This window comes from Physella acuta, unplaced genomic scaffold, assembly GCF_028476545.2.
Source record: "Physella acuta isolate Inbredline_101_S28 unplaced genomic scaffold, ASM2847654v3 ptg000013l, whole genome shotgun sequence".
Lineage (NCBI taxonomy): Eukaryota > Metazoa > Mollusca > Gastropoda > Physidae > Physella > Physella acuta.
Genome location: NW_026731533.1, coordinates 975059 through 994216, shown reverse-complemented (window position 1 = coordinate 994216; position 19158 = coordinate 975059). Strand labels below are relative to the sequence as shown.

The window sequence follows — 19158 nt, the reverse complement described above, 5'->3', positions numbered from 1 at the left end:
TTAAGTATTTAGATGAGTAATGTTTCTGATTTATTATTAAACTGGTTTATTTTATCATTCCAGGGCCCCTAACTCACCCACCGCCCCGTATCCAGATTACCAACACGTGATTGCCTCCCCTGAAAAGCTAAACTTAGACCTCCAAAGAGAACTCGCTGGGGACCCGCTCGAGCTCCGCAGCCGCCCCTGGTACCACGGCAACATCTCCAGACAGAGGGCCGAAGCTCTGGTGGTCAACAACGGTGACTTCCTAGTCCGTGACTGCATCTCTAAACCAGGGGACTTTGTCCTGACGTGCCGCTGGAAGGGGACGCCCCTGAGTTTTATGATCAACTCCATTGTGGGGGACTGCGCTCCGGGGAACCTCCCGCCCGTCTCGTACCAGTTTGAAGAAGACGCCTTCCCCACGATCCAGCAGCTGATTCTACACTACCAACAACACAGCAAGCCCGTCACGCAAGTCTCAGGGGCGATTCTCAGCAGCCCAGTCCCGCGGTCGATGCCCCTGAGCTACTACGACACCAAGTACGGCGCTTTGGTTAACTTCGCTGCTGGGGTTTACGCCACGCCTAACCAAAGTCCGAAATCTAGTCCGTTTATAACTCCCGCGGACAGCCCAGGTTCGAGTCCAGAGATGAACAGACGAGATACCAGATGGACGGGAAGTCAGCCGATACTAAACGTGACTTCAAGTGAAGAAGACGCCCACTCGAACCGGAAACGTGAAAGCCGGTCGTCATCTCTAGACCGATGTGACAGTTTACCAGTTATAAACATTACCCCACCTAACGCGGGGTCGGGGCTTGAGTCCCCTCACCCCCACGCCAAAAACGACAGCTTAAAGCCGAGCATCTCTCACATGCGGGCAGGCAGCGTCCCTGCGCTGATGCCGGACAGCTTGACCAACGGACCGAGAAAGTTCTCCACGCTCGGCAGACGGAAGTTGGTGTCGGCTAGCTCTGAGAGTGAACTCACCAACCCCCCACCACCCAAACCCAGCCGGATACCATCTGTCAAGTACAAGCAGAAGCCGACGGTCGTTGTACGGAATTTGAACCTCGACGACGACGACCGGGACTACTCCGACTACTACCAGGCCAGGGAGTCCCCGAGTTGGCTGCATGGGAGCGGCCAGCCGGTTGATAAAGAACCGGAAGTCATGCTTAGACCGACAACGGCCGAGCCGCAGAAAGGGCGACAAGCCAACCGCGTCAACAGGGAGAAACTTTTCCTCCCGGCTCAAGTGACCCAACCACCCCAAAACGTCAACCAATCCGCGGTCACGCCAACTACCGGACAGAACCCCGGACAGAACCTCAACTCCCGGCTTTTTCCGGCTGGTCAACAGTTTGGGAGAATGGACCTCGACAACCCGCCGCCGTCGCCGACGTACCAAATAGTCGCACGCAGCCGGTCGTTTCAAACGCCCAACAGTCCGACCTTGGACACCAACTCGAACAATCTGGCAAACAAAGGCTACCAGACTCTACCTCACAAGTCATCGCGCTTAAAGCAAGGCAAGCAGTCTGACGCTGATGAGGTCAAAGGTTACGGGGATTACGACATACCCCGCGAGAACGTCATTGACAACTTGTTCGGCTTTAACAACATCAAACATCGAACTCTGGCCACGCCCCCAAAAGTTTCACTCACCAAAATTGTCCCGGAAAATTTCCAGAGCAGCTTTTTGCCTAAAGGCCATAAGGCTTTAGACCAGGCGGTGTTGTTGAGTGTCAAATCTTTCCTGTTGGGTAAAAGTGCTAAAGACATCGCCATACATTTGACTGAGTACGATTTAAATATGTTAAACGTAACTCAAGAAAAAGATATTGGGCTCGGCATCACCTCAGGATTAGAGTTACTTACCCTTCCTCAAGGGAAGCAACTCCGGCAGGATGCTATAGAAAGATGGGAGTGTCTCCGGTTGTTTACTATGGTAACACTACTTACCTCGCAAAACGTTTCGGAGCGGGTTAAAATGTTGAGTTTGTGGGTGCAAGTTTGCTTTGAACTAAAAATAGTCATGGGGAATCTCTACAGCTTCTCGGCAATAATGTCAGCTTTAACCGGCACCCAAATTATCAGACTATCTGACACGTGGCTCATTCTTAGACAAAGTCATACTCGCAATGCATACAATTTCGACACTAAGTTACGTCCCTTCTATAAATCGCTAAACGACGGCAGCAGTGACCTGCCCCTGAACAACGAAAGTATTCCTTACATCACACCTGTGTGCCTACTCTTGGAGCGTGACGTAGACTCAGTTCTGCTGGAATATTTCTGGGAACATGGCCTTGACCCGGTGGGCAGCGCCATCGATGTCCTTCTGACCCACCTGGACACCGCGCGCGTCATCGCATCCCATGGCATCTTGTTTCGGACTAAAGGCCAGGCCGTGATGTCACAGATGACCCAGGACTCCCAGCTCTCACAGATTGCATGCCCCGAGTTTCACATGTTGGTGATGTGGGGGGAGAAAGGGTGGGGCGCCAGAAGAAGGGACAGGGTGGAGAAATTGGAACAGATTTTAACGCTGCTATCCCATAAATATCAGGTGCCTGGGGACGATGGGACAGAGGTTTAGCTTCCATGTCCCACAAATATGTACCAGTGGGTTATGGGACAGAAGTTTAACATGACCCACAAATATCATGAACCAGTTTAACAAGTATGACCTAATTGTTTTAGTTCAATACTGATTTTAGCCCGAATTTATTTCAGTAAAAACTGCACAATTTCAAGAAGAAAACGTCAATATGCAACTTCAAAAGTTTATTCTCTCACTAATACCCTCATTTATGTACCAATTTTACTTTTGCTTATTTAAGAGTCACTTGTTTCTGTATTATTTTAAGTCCTAACAGCTTGTCTTTCAACATTTATTTTTTGCCATGATTATGTGCCTTATTCTTTATTTAAACCAGTAATGTTACATGGGAGACAACTATGGTTGAGGCTTACTTCAGCTCAATTGTTTTATTAAAAGCGTTGTAAATATTTTTATTGTATTCTTTCTGTATATTTAATAAAAAACTTAATTGAACAATAACTTTGTTTTCTTGTGCACACAATAAAAAAACTTGTTGACCAGGAGTTGGAAATAGTGGACACTCTAACACCACATACATACAAGTGAAGCACTGACAACAGTTGGCAAAAGTTTATTTCACAAATGTAAAATGTACACTGCACAATTCGCTACATGACACCAAAACACCAAGTTATAAAAGCAAAAGGTTACATGATTTGTTTGATGTTAAAGATCAACACACCAGGCTTTACAGCTGAACTCTTCCAAAAATGTCCCGTGTGTGAAGAAACGAATGATCACAAATTACTGAAGGGGGTAACAAGAAAATACTGCAGGCTAAATATCTATTGAACAACTCCAAGATCAATTTAATATGTCCAGGATCTACAGTAATATAATAAGTCACATCCAGTTTGGATATTAAAAAACCAACAAAAGATTCATAGAATCAAGCACTCACTCAATGAGTATAGGTAAGACCCATGCACAAATTCAATACAGCTTTCATTCAGAGATTTACAGAACTAAAATAAAATGAACAGAATTGCTGAATTAGAAATTTTTTTAAAATGTTTAAAGAGTTGAAGTTGTGCATGGGTCTGTGAAATGATTATCATTTGTTTAAGACATAAAACCTACATTTTGTTACAAAATTCTTAACTGGCAGATACTGCCTCTTGTATAAACAATTCATCAAATTCAACAAAAAAAAAAATGAAAGATCCTGCAGGTATACACACAAGCAACGTCACTAGATTGACAGCAGGTGAGGACATGTCAGCAATGGTAGCTTAGTTTAGCACATCTGGAGGGGGAAGTCAGAAAATTGACCTGTTATAAAACTCGGATACCTGGCCATGCTTAAACTGACTGCTGATAATTTAACTAGACAAATCTGAACACGTCTTCACTGAATGGTTATTTAATTAGACAAAGTCCAGGCATGCCTCTACTAAATGGTTATTTAATTAGACAAAGTCCAGGTATGCCTCTATTAAATGGTTATTTAATTACACAAAATCCAGGCATGCCTCTACTAAATGGTTATTTAATTAGACAAAAATCTGGGCGTGCGTATACTGAAAGGTGATTTAATTAGACAAAAAAAGTGATGCTTAAAACAGCACGTACAGTATCCAAAAATAAATTGGTTAAATTAATGTTTTTTCTAATTAAAGAGCTAAGTAAAAAGTAAATGAGAGTCAGCTAGCCCATGATGAAAAATGCCTTTTAAAATAGTGCACAACAATTTAAATTGAAGTATACAACAAGCTAAGCGTATAGATATGATAGTACTGGGGGTTAAGAAGCATAGGATACAAAGGCTTGATTATGAGTAACTGCAGCTTTACTGCAAGCAAATACTAAACTACCTTAAAATCTCCACAAACATGGTGTAGCATAACTGTTCTAGCAAAGTTCTATGTTAAAATAAAAATGCTTAAAATGAGCAAAAAAATTAACAGAATTAAATGTTAATAAGACTAAATACATGTTAATACACTGTTTAGAGTTGAAAAATTGTAATACAAACAATGAAAATATTGTTTTGCAAAAACTAAAATCACAACTTACACACGAAAAATAATTTTGTATAACAAGTTAGTGGTTCTTAATTAAAATAAACAATTAAAAGGGCTATGATTTCTGAGCAGTTTCTCCAGGACAGAAGCCATCTCAGGGAAACTTGAAATAAAAATTATCCGTTGACAAACTGAACACAGCTTTATTAAAGCTAATATTAGTCGAACAGAACCTGCAGATCTACCACTTGTGCAATCAATTGAAAAAAACAAAAAATAAATGGCGAAACAACCTCACCATTGTTAACTTATAAAACTATTGGTGATGATTTGTTACCTTGACAAAACCTAGACAACAGCAAATTAATGAACAGGATTGAAAAATATAATAATCAGCCAGTAGGCAAATTAACAGTAATTTGATACTCAAACATTTGCAGTATGATAACTATTATTTTCAGCAAGTGACATAATTACAACTACAAGAATTAAAATAGCAGCAAGGAATAAGTAACAAGACTGGTAAAATAAATATGAACTACTTTTTAAATGAAGAGCTTTGTGAGTTACAGGTTACAGAAATAAATCACTAGTTACACAAGATCACAGTATAACATTGATGCAGAAAATTGTACCTTTTCATACAAACTCGCAAGAAACTTACAAGTCAGCATTATAAAATGAATGTTACAGGCAAAACAGATTCTACAATGGAATCACAAAGTAGAAAATAAAACATGAACTCTTGGTTCATGGGTCAAAGGTTGTAATCAAAATGTTTATGAAGAAACAAGGAATAAAATATTTACAGAAATCACTAACATTTAGCAGAGGTTACAATGAATATTACCACTAAAATAGAACGTAAAACAGGCTGGAACAACACAGGTTCAATAAAACAATCAGAACATCAGCCAAAAATGCCTCTTTTAAAAAATTTCAGTTTTAAAAAAAATGAAACTGATAACTTTGTGGAAATTTCCCATCCCAAACAATCTCAAATTTCCAGGAAATGTTACATTTCAAAATAACATGAAATTAGAAAGAAAAGCAAAGAATATTGCTGCAAGCTATTTAGCATTTTAAAGCAAGGACAATCACAATTCAGTAACAATTTGGTAACTAAAAAAGCTGGCAAATCCTGAGAACATATTGCTATACAGTGTAATATAAATCTCTTCAATATGAAGAACCTTACAGAAACCTCCTAGCAACATTTTTTTTCATAGTTAACCCAGCCTTGCTTTTCTTCTTGCGTTCATGTTAACTATTGTGCTCTATAAAAACATAAAGCAAAGTAATATTTTAAATAAAAAACAAAGCAACTCTCATCTCTAAATGTGGTGTCTATAAAACTACATGTGGTTGTTGACTTTCCTCCTGGTGATTAGAGCAACCACAATGTTGTTTACATTTCTCTTCAGTTCAACCAATCATATGTAACGGCCAATGTCTCTCCTCCCTCATTAAAAAGGAATCTTCAAGAGATTTTCAGCTTTTGCAAAGTGATACACTTTATTGTCAGCACCAATTATTTCTTCACACCTGAAATGAAGACAATAAGAAAAATGATATTTATCTATATGATAATGATAAATTATCTATATGAATAATGATAAATGATATTTATCTATAAATATCTACCAAAGCTTTAGGTACAAAACTGCAAAGAAATACAGTACCAAACTAACCATGACAAGATCTATTGTAATCTTCCTAAAATCTCTGGGCAGTCCTCTGGGCATTCATGCTCTGCAATTTAAAAAAAAAACAAGGCATGATGCAATGTTATAAATATAGCAAGGCTAGAGAGCTACAAAACTTTGGACAACCTAACTATATGACCAGTGATAACCAATCAGGGTCGCCTTGTCAAGGAATAAGCTTGGATGTTGATTGAACACAATTTTATTGAATACAACTTCTTATTCCATAAAGTTTATCACTATCACCACAAACAACCCCACTAATTTTATGTTAGAACCAGTGGCAAAGCCAGGGGGCAAGGAGGACAGCCACACTGGACGCTGACCCCAAAGTGCCAAAAAAGTGTTTTTAAAAAAGCTTTTTTTTATTATACTGTAGACATTTAGATAAAAAAATATTCATGGTTTTGCAGCCCCACATAATTACCGGTTTTGAGCGATCTGGTTTTGACATGACAGCAGGGACACTGATGCTCCTGTTAAAATCAATTGCAGCGTAACCCCTCTGTCCTATGCCATGATTTGATGAAGCCATCACTGCCTCTTGTATAATTTTCCTCACAGGTTCAGGCTCTCTACCAGTTTTCTGTAAAAAAAAATTTTTATCTAAATGTTACTGAGAGTAAGTACTCTTTTATTGAATAAACTTATACAAAATAAAAGTTAGTGAGATCATTGGATGATATGCCTGAAATTCTCAATAACGTAATTAACTACAAAAACTGACCAAGGATATCTCCAGCTCAATAGCCTGAAGTTCATAAGCGAGTCTCTCATTATGAGAAACAGCTCCTGCAGCTCCAGCTTTCAGACGAGCTATGTTGGAATATGTTGGCTGAGGACTTTTGCTGAGGACATTTTTTTTTAAATCAAATTCAAGAAACCATTTCAAGCTTTTAACTAACTAATATTTCACAAAAGAAAGAAATTATTTAAATCTTTTAACATGCTAATATCTCACAAAAGGAAGAATACAAAACTCATAATAATTTTTATATTTTTTTTTTACTATTACTCTCTTTACATTACTAATCATAGAGTGCTAAATAAACAATACCAAATTAAAATGAGCAATGGGCAAAATGTTTGACACTCACTTCCAGATAGACGGGATCTCTGATGGTGTAGGCCTGACAGAGAAATCCATACCTTCCATCTGGGAAGGTGTTGAAAACCTGCTTGGGGCTGTCATGGAGGAGGTCACTGGTCTGTCCATTGGCGTTACAGCCACTACTGGGGTCATCTGTTGGGATGAATGGGACTATTGTATTCAAAGAATCTCAACAGCAACAGTTTTGACAGGTTGTAAAATCTTTATAAAAAAACATAGACTATAAAGGAGTCCTACATCAAACCCCTCAATGAAATAAACAGAGGACTTACATCTGCAGTGACTTGAACTGGGGCTGAGTTGAGCATTTTCATCCTGTTCATGCGAGATATTGGCCCAAATTTGGACACACACGTGTGCTCAAAAGGAATGAAACTTTCATCACCATCATCACCAGGAAAACTGAAAAAAAAAAAAAACTTGCACTTCAAATTTTAAACTGAGTGATACTCGAGTTAAATTTTATAAGCAGATTTAATATTGGATTTCTAAAACTATAAGTCCCAATACATGGAAAAAAATCAAGATTAGTTTCTGCAGTTAAATGAAGGTATTAAAAAAATACAACAACATACCTGCAAAACTCAGCATCACCCCCAGCACCAGGTACAGGGAGATTGGGCTCCGAGTTGGGCACTGAATTAAATGAGTTGTACAGTTTGTTTGTACCAGCCTGCTGGTAAAGACAAGGTTCAGAATAAATGCCTTTGAAATAAACAGTAATGAACTACAGGGAGAGGACTAGAGAGGTATAAAATGAATACTCACTGTTTCATTCAAACAGGCTGTACTGGTAGGGACAGCAGTAGAGAAAGAAATGCTGTTGGTAGTTGAACTATCAGGTAAAGATCCTCTGGCTGAGGGATCATAAGACAGGTCATCAGGTGCACCTGCACTATCATCTCCGTTAGACCATCTCGTTGAATAAGGGGTATTATCTTCATTCACTAAGGTCAATTTAAAAGATAATTCTTATACAAAGTGTGAAATATATTAATATGTTTTAAACGTAAGCTGTATTTAAATTGTATTTACATCTATAACAAGACACAGCTGTAATGAATTTTTTTAAAGAAGTAACTTGTGACAAAGTAATGAAACTTACGCAAGTCGTCTAGAAACTGTGTTGATCGTGTGACAACATACATGTCAGAAACATGTTTAGGCATGGACTCAACACTCCTGCTCTTGGCGTTGGAGGCAAGAACTGATGTAAGTCCAGGATAGCCTCCTTTTGCAGAACTTCCATTGTAGATGGTGGCATCCATGAACATTGGTTCTTCTTGCAGGTGGGAGATGATCTCTTGTTTGCGATTGGTGAGATCTTCAAGGCTGTCTCCCTGTGATAGCTAACACAAAATTTTATACATCGTGAGAAAATTAAATGAAAACGGCATACCCAACAAGAGCAAAATGATTTTTTTTTAAAATATATTTCTCCTCGTCAGTAACCTCACTATGGACGATACAAAATAAAATCCTGAAAACATGAAGATTAACTTAACAGGTAAGTATGGCGTACTTTGTCAGACTTTTTCTCAAGGAAAAAAAAAAGATGAAAGTGAACTCGCTTTTGTTTTGGTATGGCCTTACTAGATAGAACATACACATTAAGAAACCAAAATTATTTGAGTAGCAGACCAAAAGTATGCTACAACCTATATTGGAATTAAAACTCAAGAACCTGCTCATGTACTATGTGATGAAGAATTTCTTCCCTAACCTCTTTACTATGAGAATTAGTGAAAGCAAATACCTGTCAACTTTTTAAAAACTTTCAGAGTTAAGTTCCCTGAGCTTTCAGATGGTGACACTCAAACGCAGATGAACCTCAGCCTCATCAAGAATGAAAACTCTGAAAGATTCTGAAACACCGCCATAATGAAAAGGCGGGCTATTAAGGCTATACCAAAACATCCTACAGGATGGCCTCTCAACTACTTACTTCAGAGATCATAAACTTCTTGCCCGCGGAACTGACTTGATACTTACCATAACAGGTTCTATAAAAACATCTACACAACAAAACAGTTAAATATCAAGTAAAATGGAGGGACACATTTCATTTGCAATTACTTTCTTTGAAAAAAGAATTAAGGAAATCTTTCAGGAAATAGATGTTACCAGTAAATACCTGGCAAGTAAGGTATATATGTCAACTGTTATTTAAGAAAAAGTTAAATCATCTAATTAATTTTATTTGTGTTCATTGATAAAAACAATGTAATAGAGATGAATGTATTACTAAAGAAGATAAGCCTTTTAAATGTTAAAATGTTGGGTAGACAAAGGCCATATAGTGGGATGGTAGAACACAGCTATTAACCAGAAAGTTTCTTTTTCAGATCATGAACTCAAGCTCTGATAGGTACCTGGCTCATATTAAGGAAAACCAAGGCTATTGGGAATTGCACTAATAACACTATCCTCTTATATGCATAGGTCATAAAAGAATAACTCTACTTCCCCTGCCCCATGTGCCCTGGGCTATAACAAAAAAGAGACAGGCCAGAATAATAATTAGTCAGACACATATCTAAAATGTTCAGTCCCAGAAAATGGTAGCCTACCAGAACACTATTGACCAAGGTATAGTTAATTCAAACTTGAAATTTGGGGTTTTTTCCAATTTGACTGATTCTTGTTTACCAAGTATATCAGCAACAAAAAAGAAAATATCCTTGGAAAAATAGTGATGTCACATGAATATTTAATTTTATCACTTGGCTTGTAGATATTGTGTAAAAGTGGTAAATGACCTTGGAATAAAATGTTTCTCCCCACTATAGTAGCACCCTGCAATTATGTTATAAGGTAAATTATTTAATTTCAGGCCAGCTCTATAATAATTTTTAACAAGACTTTTTTAAAAAGATTACAGAACAAGCTTATCAAAACCAATACTGCAACTGTCCCTAAACTATAAACTATTTAATACATTATTCTAGGTCATCAGCAAGAGGAGGATCTTCTTATTTTAAAAAATTATACATAAAGGTTCAAACGGTTTATTAAAAACTAATGAGAAATCAACACACCTGTGAACTGTATGGCAAAGTATGGTAGCCTGGTGGCAAAGTGCGCAGTACAGCATCACTACCATCTGCCATAGCACATGGTACACTTCCTGTACACATGCTGGTAGGATCCATGGTCATAGATGGTAAACCAGCCTCAGTGGAGATGTGAACATTTGAAGATCTTGTTATAGTTGTGTTCCTGGGGATATGCCCAGGGGTCATGGGAGGGGGGAGGGATGGTATTGCAGATCTTAAAGCGGGGTTAGAGGGCAGGGAGTGTGTGGGAAACTGAGGCACAGGTAGGTTACCACCATATGGGCTGGATGGTGGGGGGCCCTGAAGTTGAGGATATCCATTTGCAGTGTGAGGATAAAGACAACCTGGAGGACCTATTGCTGAGAGTGTGGTTCCATCAGAGGCTGGAAATAAATTAGGAAACGTACTTAAAGATACTTTCCTGATGCAAACAATTAAGTATAAACAAATACACCAGTTAAAACTATGAATACTTACAATCTACAACAGAACGACTGAAGGTTAAATGTGTATCAGTGATGTGAGTAGGGACAGGTGGTATAAATGGTGGTTTCTCAGGGTCCAGCTGCTTGGTGGCAAGCCTTGGATCCATAGGACCAATTAAAGGCATGCCAGGTTTCTGATGAGGTAACATAACTCCCATAGGGGGCTGTCCCAATGGTATGACTGTAGAGCTGTACAAATAAATTAACAATCAGTTCACCATAAAAAATAAAAATTTTATAATACAATCATTTTAAAAGAGTATTTTTACAGCCTGAACAGTGAAGAATGTACCTGGGAGAAAGTTTAGGATCTAGCAGCTCTACAACAGAATGAGACTTCACCAGTGGCTTGAGACAAGTGCTCTTGGCAACTGCTTCCATTTTCAATTTGGATATTAGTTGTACTTGTCTTAACTGGTCACTTTCTGAAGGGGTCAAAGATGATGATGTTTTCTCTGAAATACCCACAACTCCTCTGCTGCCATTCCTTCGAGATCTTGATCTGTAACTAGAGAATAACGCATTGTTTAAGTCCAAATTGTAGTTATTTGAATACCACAAAAAACAAAGATGCAAAGATTGCCATGTAATTTTATAAATATTTTTTAAATCAAACAATTTACCGCTCCAACTCCTCCTGAGAGTGTGCGAAAGTGCAAGTGTTCCCCCGAGGACAGGTTCCTCTTGCTGAAAAATCTCTACACATGGAGGTCTTGTAGCGAGTGTTTTGAATAGGTGCTGCTTCTAAACGAGACCTATGATCCGGATTTGACAGAAACTCAACAAAAGTTGACATGACTGTGTTCAGGGATCTCATGATCGCTTCCAGATTTTCCCAAGAAGGAGCAGGACAATCTAATGGGGAGAGAATAAAGCTGAAATAATGCTCAGACACTAACAGAACCTCACTAAAAAGGATAATGTAATGAGATAAGTAAAAAAATAATAGAAACAGGCTAGATTGTGTTACCTGGATTGGGGTCTATATTAGAGAGAAACTCCAACTGTGGCTGTAGTTTTTGTAGACCAGTATGGTCGCTGCTTCTCTGTAGAGTCAACATCAACTCAGCTATGCTCTGAGCAAATGACTGTGGACTCTGGTGCTACAAACAGAAACAATATACATATTAAAACACACAAGATACTTTCAACATCTATTAGCTGTGCAAGAACAACATTAAGATATGTATTCAACTCCATTACCTTATCAATAATAGATTGCATATGAGATTTATGGGCTGGATCTCCATATAACAATGAAGACCACTGTTCAGGTGAAATTCTTAGCCCAGCTTCAATGGCTATTTGAACAATCTGTGAATCATGTTCTCTGCGTAATGATTCATACTGTCGGAACTCTTCTTTCAGCTGCATTAATGATGACTCTTCCTCACGTTTTAATACCTATGAACATAAGAAAAACCAAATTATACAGTACATGACTATCTTTTAAGTAACAAGTATCTTTATGGTCATCTTACCAAAAAATGGTTCCTTAAAAAAATAAAGTGACTAAGACAAACAAGTATTGATTTTGATTTTATTGAGGTTTTACCTTGAAACAAGAAGCCCTGTACAATAGCTGAACAACATGCCCAATAGCTGTTTTAGAAGCTTGAGGGTATCTTGCCTCCAATCTTTGAACAACAAACAGTACCAAGACTTTCCGAGAAAGAAATGAACCATCCTCCAATGCAAGTAAAATCAACTTTAGCACCTCCTCCTGCATAGCTGTAAAAAAAATGGAGGGTTATAAGTCAAATCAAGAATGCTTCCTGCTAGTTTAGATTATCCAGCCATTTATAATAGCAGTTACACATTTCCTGTTGTTGGAGGGGAGGGGGAAGAGACAGATGTTGCATGGGCTTTTGTACTTGCTGTGTAAGTAATCATAAAATATGTATTTATAAGAAATTCTAATAGTAAAATAATAACAAATATCAAAATGATGCCTATGCATTAGACCAAAACATCACTAAAATTTTGTAAGTGTATCTAATATACTTATAGGCATAAACTACTTAAATCAGGAAACTCATTTAAATAAATATTGAGATATTAGCAATATAAGTGTTCCAATAAAAACCAGTCCCAAGAAGGTTAATATAAAATCATGGTCTACATACCTGGACCCAAAAATTGACATCCCCTTGTCCTTACTGCAGCCCATAAGTTGGCAGATAACTGATGAGGGTACTGATGTAGAATAAGCAGCTCTGATACAATCCTCTCCCCGAGTGAACGTGCAATGCGGGCAGCACGTGACCTACCCTCTTCTTCGAGAAGTTGACAATGTATCAAACTGATTAGCTTGCGCTGCATAGGGCGACTCAAGACACATTTTGAGTTATTAGAAGGAGTATTATTGCCCCCACTGCCAGTGCTGTGACTTCCTTTAATGGGCAGTGGTTCACTACAAGTAGAACTGTCATCATCTGAAGTATCTAAAATTAATGGTATAAACAAAATACATAAAATATTCACTTGAACATACATACAGCGCATTGCTTCTATTGATAATAATGGATTATATTAGTAAAAACAAATTCAAAACAATGTATGATGTAATCTACTAACTTTCAGCAAGAGGCTTCAGATGAACAGCCATTTCTTCAATACATTTCCTGGCCTGCTCATATGACTTAGGATTATCAGAAACTGTTTTAACAGCTTCCTTCTCCTGTTCTGGTACCGCAGCACCCACAAGGTGCATAAGGGCAAAATTTGCAGGCAATTTATCTACATCATTCGGCAAAAGGATCTGGTCAAAAGGGCAGCTGTTGAAAAATAATGTTTAATTAACACTTAGCCACATTGTTTAGTCAACATGATAAAAACTGTTAGTCTTAGGGACAAAAATTCTAAGCAATCATTTCTAAAATTGAATTATTATTTTATTTAGATAGTAACAACCAGGTAGTAAAGCAAACTTACCGGTTATCATTTAGACGACTTCTAATACAGGACTTACAGACTGTGTGCCCACACCCTAATGAAATAGGCCGTTGCTGCAGTTCATTGAATAGTATAAAACAAACTGGACAAGATATGAATTCAGTCCAAGGTAATCCTTGAAAAGGCATACTGAATGTCTAAAAAATATGTCTAAAGATGTGTTTCTTTCTTAAGAAATAACACAAGCAAATGTTTTAAATTTGTGATTTATCGTAGACTTGTACAATAAACAATTTCAGAAGAAATTCAATTTTCACTTAATCCAGAGTTGCATCTTCTTCCGCACTTTTGATGTGCCAAGAAGACTTGCACATTTACAATGTAATCCATAAGAAAACTGAAGAAAAAAAAGTGTGAATGAATAAATATGTCATTAACAGGTTACCTACCACATTACGATTTAGTTTCAAGTATTCTTTAGCATTTGTTTGATATTTGACTAGATTATATGAGCTGGCTAAGACTAAGCTGTATGGCATTGATTGACAAATAATTATTAATTAGGCTTATGCAGCCTAATGTCTAAAAAGGCCTACAAAATATTAGAACTTTTTAAGTCATCTATGTGTATAGGCCCTACACTACTTAAGTCTTGTTTGAAATTAGGACAATTTAATTAAATGCCCACAAATGTTAACACAACCAGATGCTCATGCCCAAGATCATTCCTTCAAACCCCCACACAGCCCCCCAACTCTCTCCCAAGAGAGAGAATGGGCTGTCTTTCACTTTGACTTCTAACAAGACTGCTAGCTAATCTAGAAGAATGTAGCCTAGGCCTACATCATAATTATTTTTAAATCAAGTCAAATTAACATGTGGAAGCCACTTCAACTACAGTCAAACAGAACTTTAAAACACTTTAAAAACACTAGTTTAGATGATAAACAAAAATAATAATGCGTGGTGCAACTTTTTTGCGTCTCAGCTCAAACTCAAAGTTCCAAGTTGAATCGGAAGTTTTCTTGAAGTTGACTTTCACAATCACAATCTTAGACTACACTAGAATCTGCTGCATTTCTAAATACGTGTGGAACACAATATAATTATTAAATCAAGTATGAAAAAATTATTTTAAATAATATAACATACCATATCTTTTCATCAAATTAAATGGAAAATGTTAATGAAATTCGAGAAAACAACAACATCCCACATTTAGAAACCGGACATAAATATGGATGTCTTCTGACACTCAGTGAATGCCAGGCTCAAGGATAACTTGGTCATCATAAGTCAAAAAAAGAAGCTTAGAACTTTATTTATTTTATACAACATCTCAAATCACAGTTCTAGCATATTCCCAAATAAACAAGCATTTTCGAAAATAACTTCAATTGTATTAGGCAAACAAGTGATTGTCTTTAAAACTTTTCTTAATAATTATTCACAACAAAAATAATGTGACAACAAAAATAATGGGAGTTCCTACCTGGCAAGTAAAAAGTAGTTGTAAATAAGTATCGTAGGCTATTTTTGCAAGAGGCCTATTCGATTCTTAAATGTTTCCTGTAGTATTAATATCAGAATCGCGGCAGTACAATTATCGTACTCGATAAAGCATCCCCTAACTGGGTCAGGGTTTTTTTCGGGTTCCAACCACCCTGAACTAGCCTAGCTCAGCACAGATCGATTAAAAGACATTTTTACCGAGCAGCAAGATCCAAATGTACTTTTATTGTTCAAATAAAAATAAATTAATAATCAAAGCCCCGCATTAGCAACATAATATGCAAAATACATTACCTATAACCCGTATGCCGTATAGAAATGCGTAAATGAAAAATCGCATGTTATGTGGAGTTGACGCATTTTGAAACTATTAATTATTTAATAGAAAAATTTACTAGATTCTAGATAGTAGTCTAATATTAGATCAAGTAACTTATTGATCTTGATCTATTAATTGTAAAATAAATCATCTGCTGATTGAAAACTAACTAACCACATCAATGGAACGTAGCCTATTACTGATACCACTTATTTGAGATGTTTCTAATTGATTAATTAATCTATCTTTACCCAAACAAAACATATGTTTTAGTTACCTCGGCATACAAGGGGAAAGTGTGGTCAAAACTGCACCTAACGTCTGCCAGGTACCCATTGGAACTGGGTGCACTCAAAGAAGTCTTACGGACTCGAGCCCGGGATCCAAACCCGAGACTTTCGGGTTAGCAGTCGCAAGCTCTATCCAGCCACCAGTGTCTCTTCCAGACTTTTTTCTCCGGGGGTGCACTTGATATTTTCGGGGGGGGGGGGGGGGGGACAATAGTAAAAGTTTATGTTTACTATATAAATTCCATCTCGTTCGGGAGGGGGGTGAAGAGATGCCTGGAAGAAACTCTACCAGCCACACCGCCCCTAAGAGCAGCACGCGTATAAGCTCAAGAAGGAGTTGATTGGTAGCATCTACTTAAAGTTAATGGCTAGAGAATCGGCTTACGTGCTTGGTGGTAAACTCTACTCCACTTGCCCCATGGGCCGTCAGGTTCGAAAGGGAACGTTACAACCCTTAACCACATAACGTTACAAAACAATTTTAATAACATCCACAGGAGTCAAGGCCCCATAAAAAATCAATCCAACTTCTCACCCACCCCCTTCTGCAATCGAATAATGAACTCTTGGGACACAGATCTATCTATCTGTTATTTCAAACAGCCGCCACTACTCGCGTGCAATTTTAAAATAGTTATTCACATGTAATTAAATGTCTTCAAATAATATGGAAATAATAGAGTAGAAACATTTGTCATTATTTATTTTTAAAAGTATTACCCTGTTTTGCATAGGGTTATATAACACGGCTCGATTGACCACCACCCCACATAACATTGCAAATGAATCACTGCCAGAGGTGTGGCGAGGGGGGGTGCGGAACGGACCGGGTGACACCATTTAGAGAAAAAAATGATAATTCTACTTAATTAAGTGATTAATTCGAGCTCTAAATAGTCTTTTAAGAGGTGCAAATCGAAAGTTTGAGGAGGGGGGGTGCAAATCGAAAATTGAAAGTTTGTCCCCGGGAAGGGTTGCTACGCCTCTAAGGGGTGACACCACTCAGTGCCGCACCGGGTGACACCCGACCTCGCTACGCCACTGATCACTGCAACCCTCGAGTTATTAATTAATGCACGATCTCTAAAATGACTTGAACAAACGTCCAATTATCATGTCAGTATCTTTAAGGAGTGTACCTATAAATTACTAATACTAAGTAATACGGATGTATTTTGCAACCTATTAATCAGAATAAATTACGCAACATCCTGTTAGCGCCAAGGATTCTAAATGAGACTTGTTCGTTGTTTCTCATAGTCACTGGAGATCGTTCTGCTGCATTATTTTTATATTTACTTCTATCGTTACTTTATTATCTTTTATCAATTAGATCACACGACTAGGTTAGCTTTTAAAGATTTGTACATCTTCGTGTCAATATTTGAAGCCATTTATTAAAAACAGTGGTAAACTACTAGTTTTTTTCTTTATCAAATTAAAACTCGAATGCAGATTAAAAAACCGATTACTTAACATAGGTAAGATCCGTTACTTTTAGTTAATTTGTGTAGAGGCCATAGGACCACGCTACACATAAAGTGTAACTTGAGTGAGTTACCCACGACTAAAGGCCTACTATTGTAGTTTGCAGCATCACTCCTTAATTAAAATTATAACTGTAAGCTTTTATTCGGTGCACCGTCAAAACGGCGGGTGACAAAACGGCTCCGACAAACCGACCCAGTCAAAATAGCCCCGTCAAAAGGGCCCTGATATATATATATATATATATATATATATATATATATATATATATATATATATATATATATATATATATATATATAAGCTCCCGTCTAATGGGCTCCTGTCATATTGACTCGCGACATATAGGCTCCCGGCAAAACGGCTCCCGTTATTACGACTACCGACAAACAGGCTCCCGCCATTTTGGCTTACGGCAAAACGGCCCCAGGCACTTAGGCTCTTGACAAAATGGCTCCCGTTATTACAACTCCCGACAAATAGCACCCGTCATTTTGATCTCCCGACAAAACGATACAAGTCATTTCGACTCCCGACATTTTGGCTCCCGACAAAAGGGCCCCTGTCAATACGGTTTCCGCAGAGACAAAGTCTCCCGGTGAAACGGTCTAATTGAATATGACACCTGCTAGGTGGACCCCTTCATCAATACTCTTTAGAGTTAGCTTAAACCCCACACCATTGTTTGACAGGCCTTATTTTTTAAATCTAGTTTACGAATTAGTATTTTATAAATGGGCCATCTAGCTATGACTTCCATTAAATCAGTCGGTTGTAGAGACAGTTACAATTCATTGTGTGGGGAGAGGTCCACTCTGTACATATATCTGCAGTATAGGCTACTTGTAGGGTATCAAAACAAAACGTTGTGTATCCAATTAACATCATGTAGGCCTATAGTATACATTTACACATGTTCTCGAATTTAGCCACATAGTTTCACGGTTGTAAATAAAACTATCATTTTTTTTAAATTGCGGAATATAGCTGTTAAGAGATCCATTTGTTAATAAATTGCTGTTCTCGAATAAGTTTTCCATTCAGGCAAATAAAAGGGATTATATTGGTATTGGCGGTAGGAAATTGGTGGGTTAGATAAAATGATTGCATCTATGTCGAAAGTCATAGTCATACAATTTTGGCTATATGTCGTGTGTCCATTTGTCGGGAGCCAATAATTGCAATATGTCGTGAGTTTATTTGTGTAATGACTTAATTTTTTTTTATTGTCGGCAAAGTTTTTACTCTTTCGCATACGTCAACAAAAGAACGTGGAAATATTAAATTCACGCACATTGCTAAAACTTATTAAACAGATCAATTTCAAATAAACTTTTCGCTTATATAATATTCCTAGAAAAAAAATGGATACATTTTAATAGCAGGGTCGAAAAAAAAACCCTCGAATTAATTAAAATGTTTAATAATTTTGCTAGGGGAGGTAATTTTTAAAAAAGACATTCAACTCCAGCTAAATATTGCTATTTAAGTTAAAAAAAATGTTAATGTAAATTGCGCAGACGTCATTGATAGCATTATTGTTGGCATAAAGCGTTTGCGTTTTCTTATGTGTTAGCATTTGGGTGTTGCGTTTTTTTTTTGCATTTTCTTTTGAGTTGTGTTTTCTTTAGTATTTGTCTGTTGTTTGTTTGTTTGTAATTGTTTGCATTGTTTACTTTTCAGTGTTGCGTTTTTTTGTTGTTTTTTTTTTTTGCGTTTGCATTGTTTTCTTTTGTGTT

The 19158-nt window shown here is 37.6% G+C and overlaps 2 protein-coding genes across 6 annotated transcripts in view; one reads left to right on the top strand and one right to left on the bottom strand.

Moving 5' to 3' along the window:
- LOC131936060 (breast cancer anti-estrogen resistance protein 3 homolog) overlaps positions 1-3030 on the top strand; it is a 54467-nt gene extending 51437 nt beyond the window's left edge. For all 5 annotated transcript variants that reach the window (XM_059292926.1, XM_059292918.1, XM_059292934.1 and 2 more), the window contains one exon: positions 64-3030. In XM_059292926.1, the coding sequence (XP_059148909.1) occupies positions 64-2587 (2524 nt within the window). In that variant the 3' untranslated portion in view covers positions 2588-3030. The remainder of the gene's footprint in view (positions 1-63) is intronic.
- A 118-nt stretch (positions 3031-3148) lies between these two features.
- Positions 3149-15248, bottom strand: LOC131935544 (roquin-2). The gene is made up of 20 exons (XM_059291996.1): positions 14963-15248; positions 13850-14207; positions 13493-13692; positions 13042-13359; positions 12471-12646; positions 12119-12319; positions 11886-12018; positions 11539-11770; positions 11208-11423; positions 10908-11104; positions 10413-10813; positions 8480-8723; positions 8143-8321; positions 7950-8050; positions 7647-7776; positions 7361-7506; positions 6991-7111; positions 6691-6849; positions 6249-6309; positions 3149-6102 (listed from the first exon to the last, which is right to left on the bottom strand). The coding sequence occupies exons 2-19, from the start codon at positions 13996-13998 to the stop codon at positions 6274-6276; spliced, it is 3339 nt and encodes a 1112-aa protein (XP_059147979.1). The 5' UTR covers positions 13999-14207; positions 14963-15248; the 3' UTR covers positions 3149-6102; positions 6249-6273.
- Positions 15249-19158: the final 3910 nt, after the last annotated feature.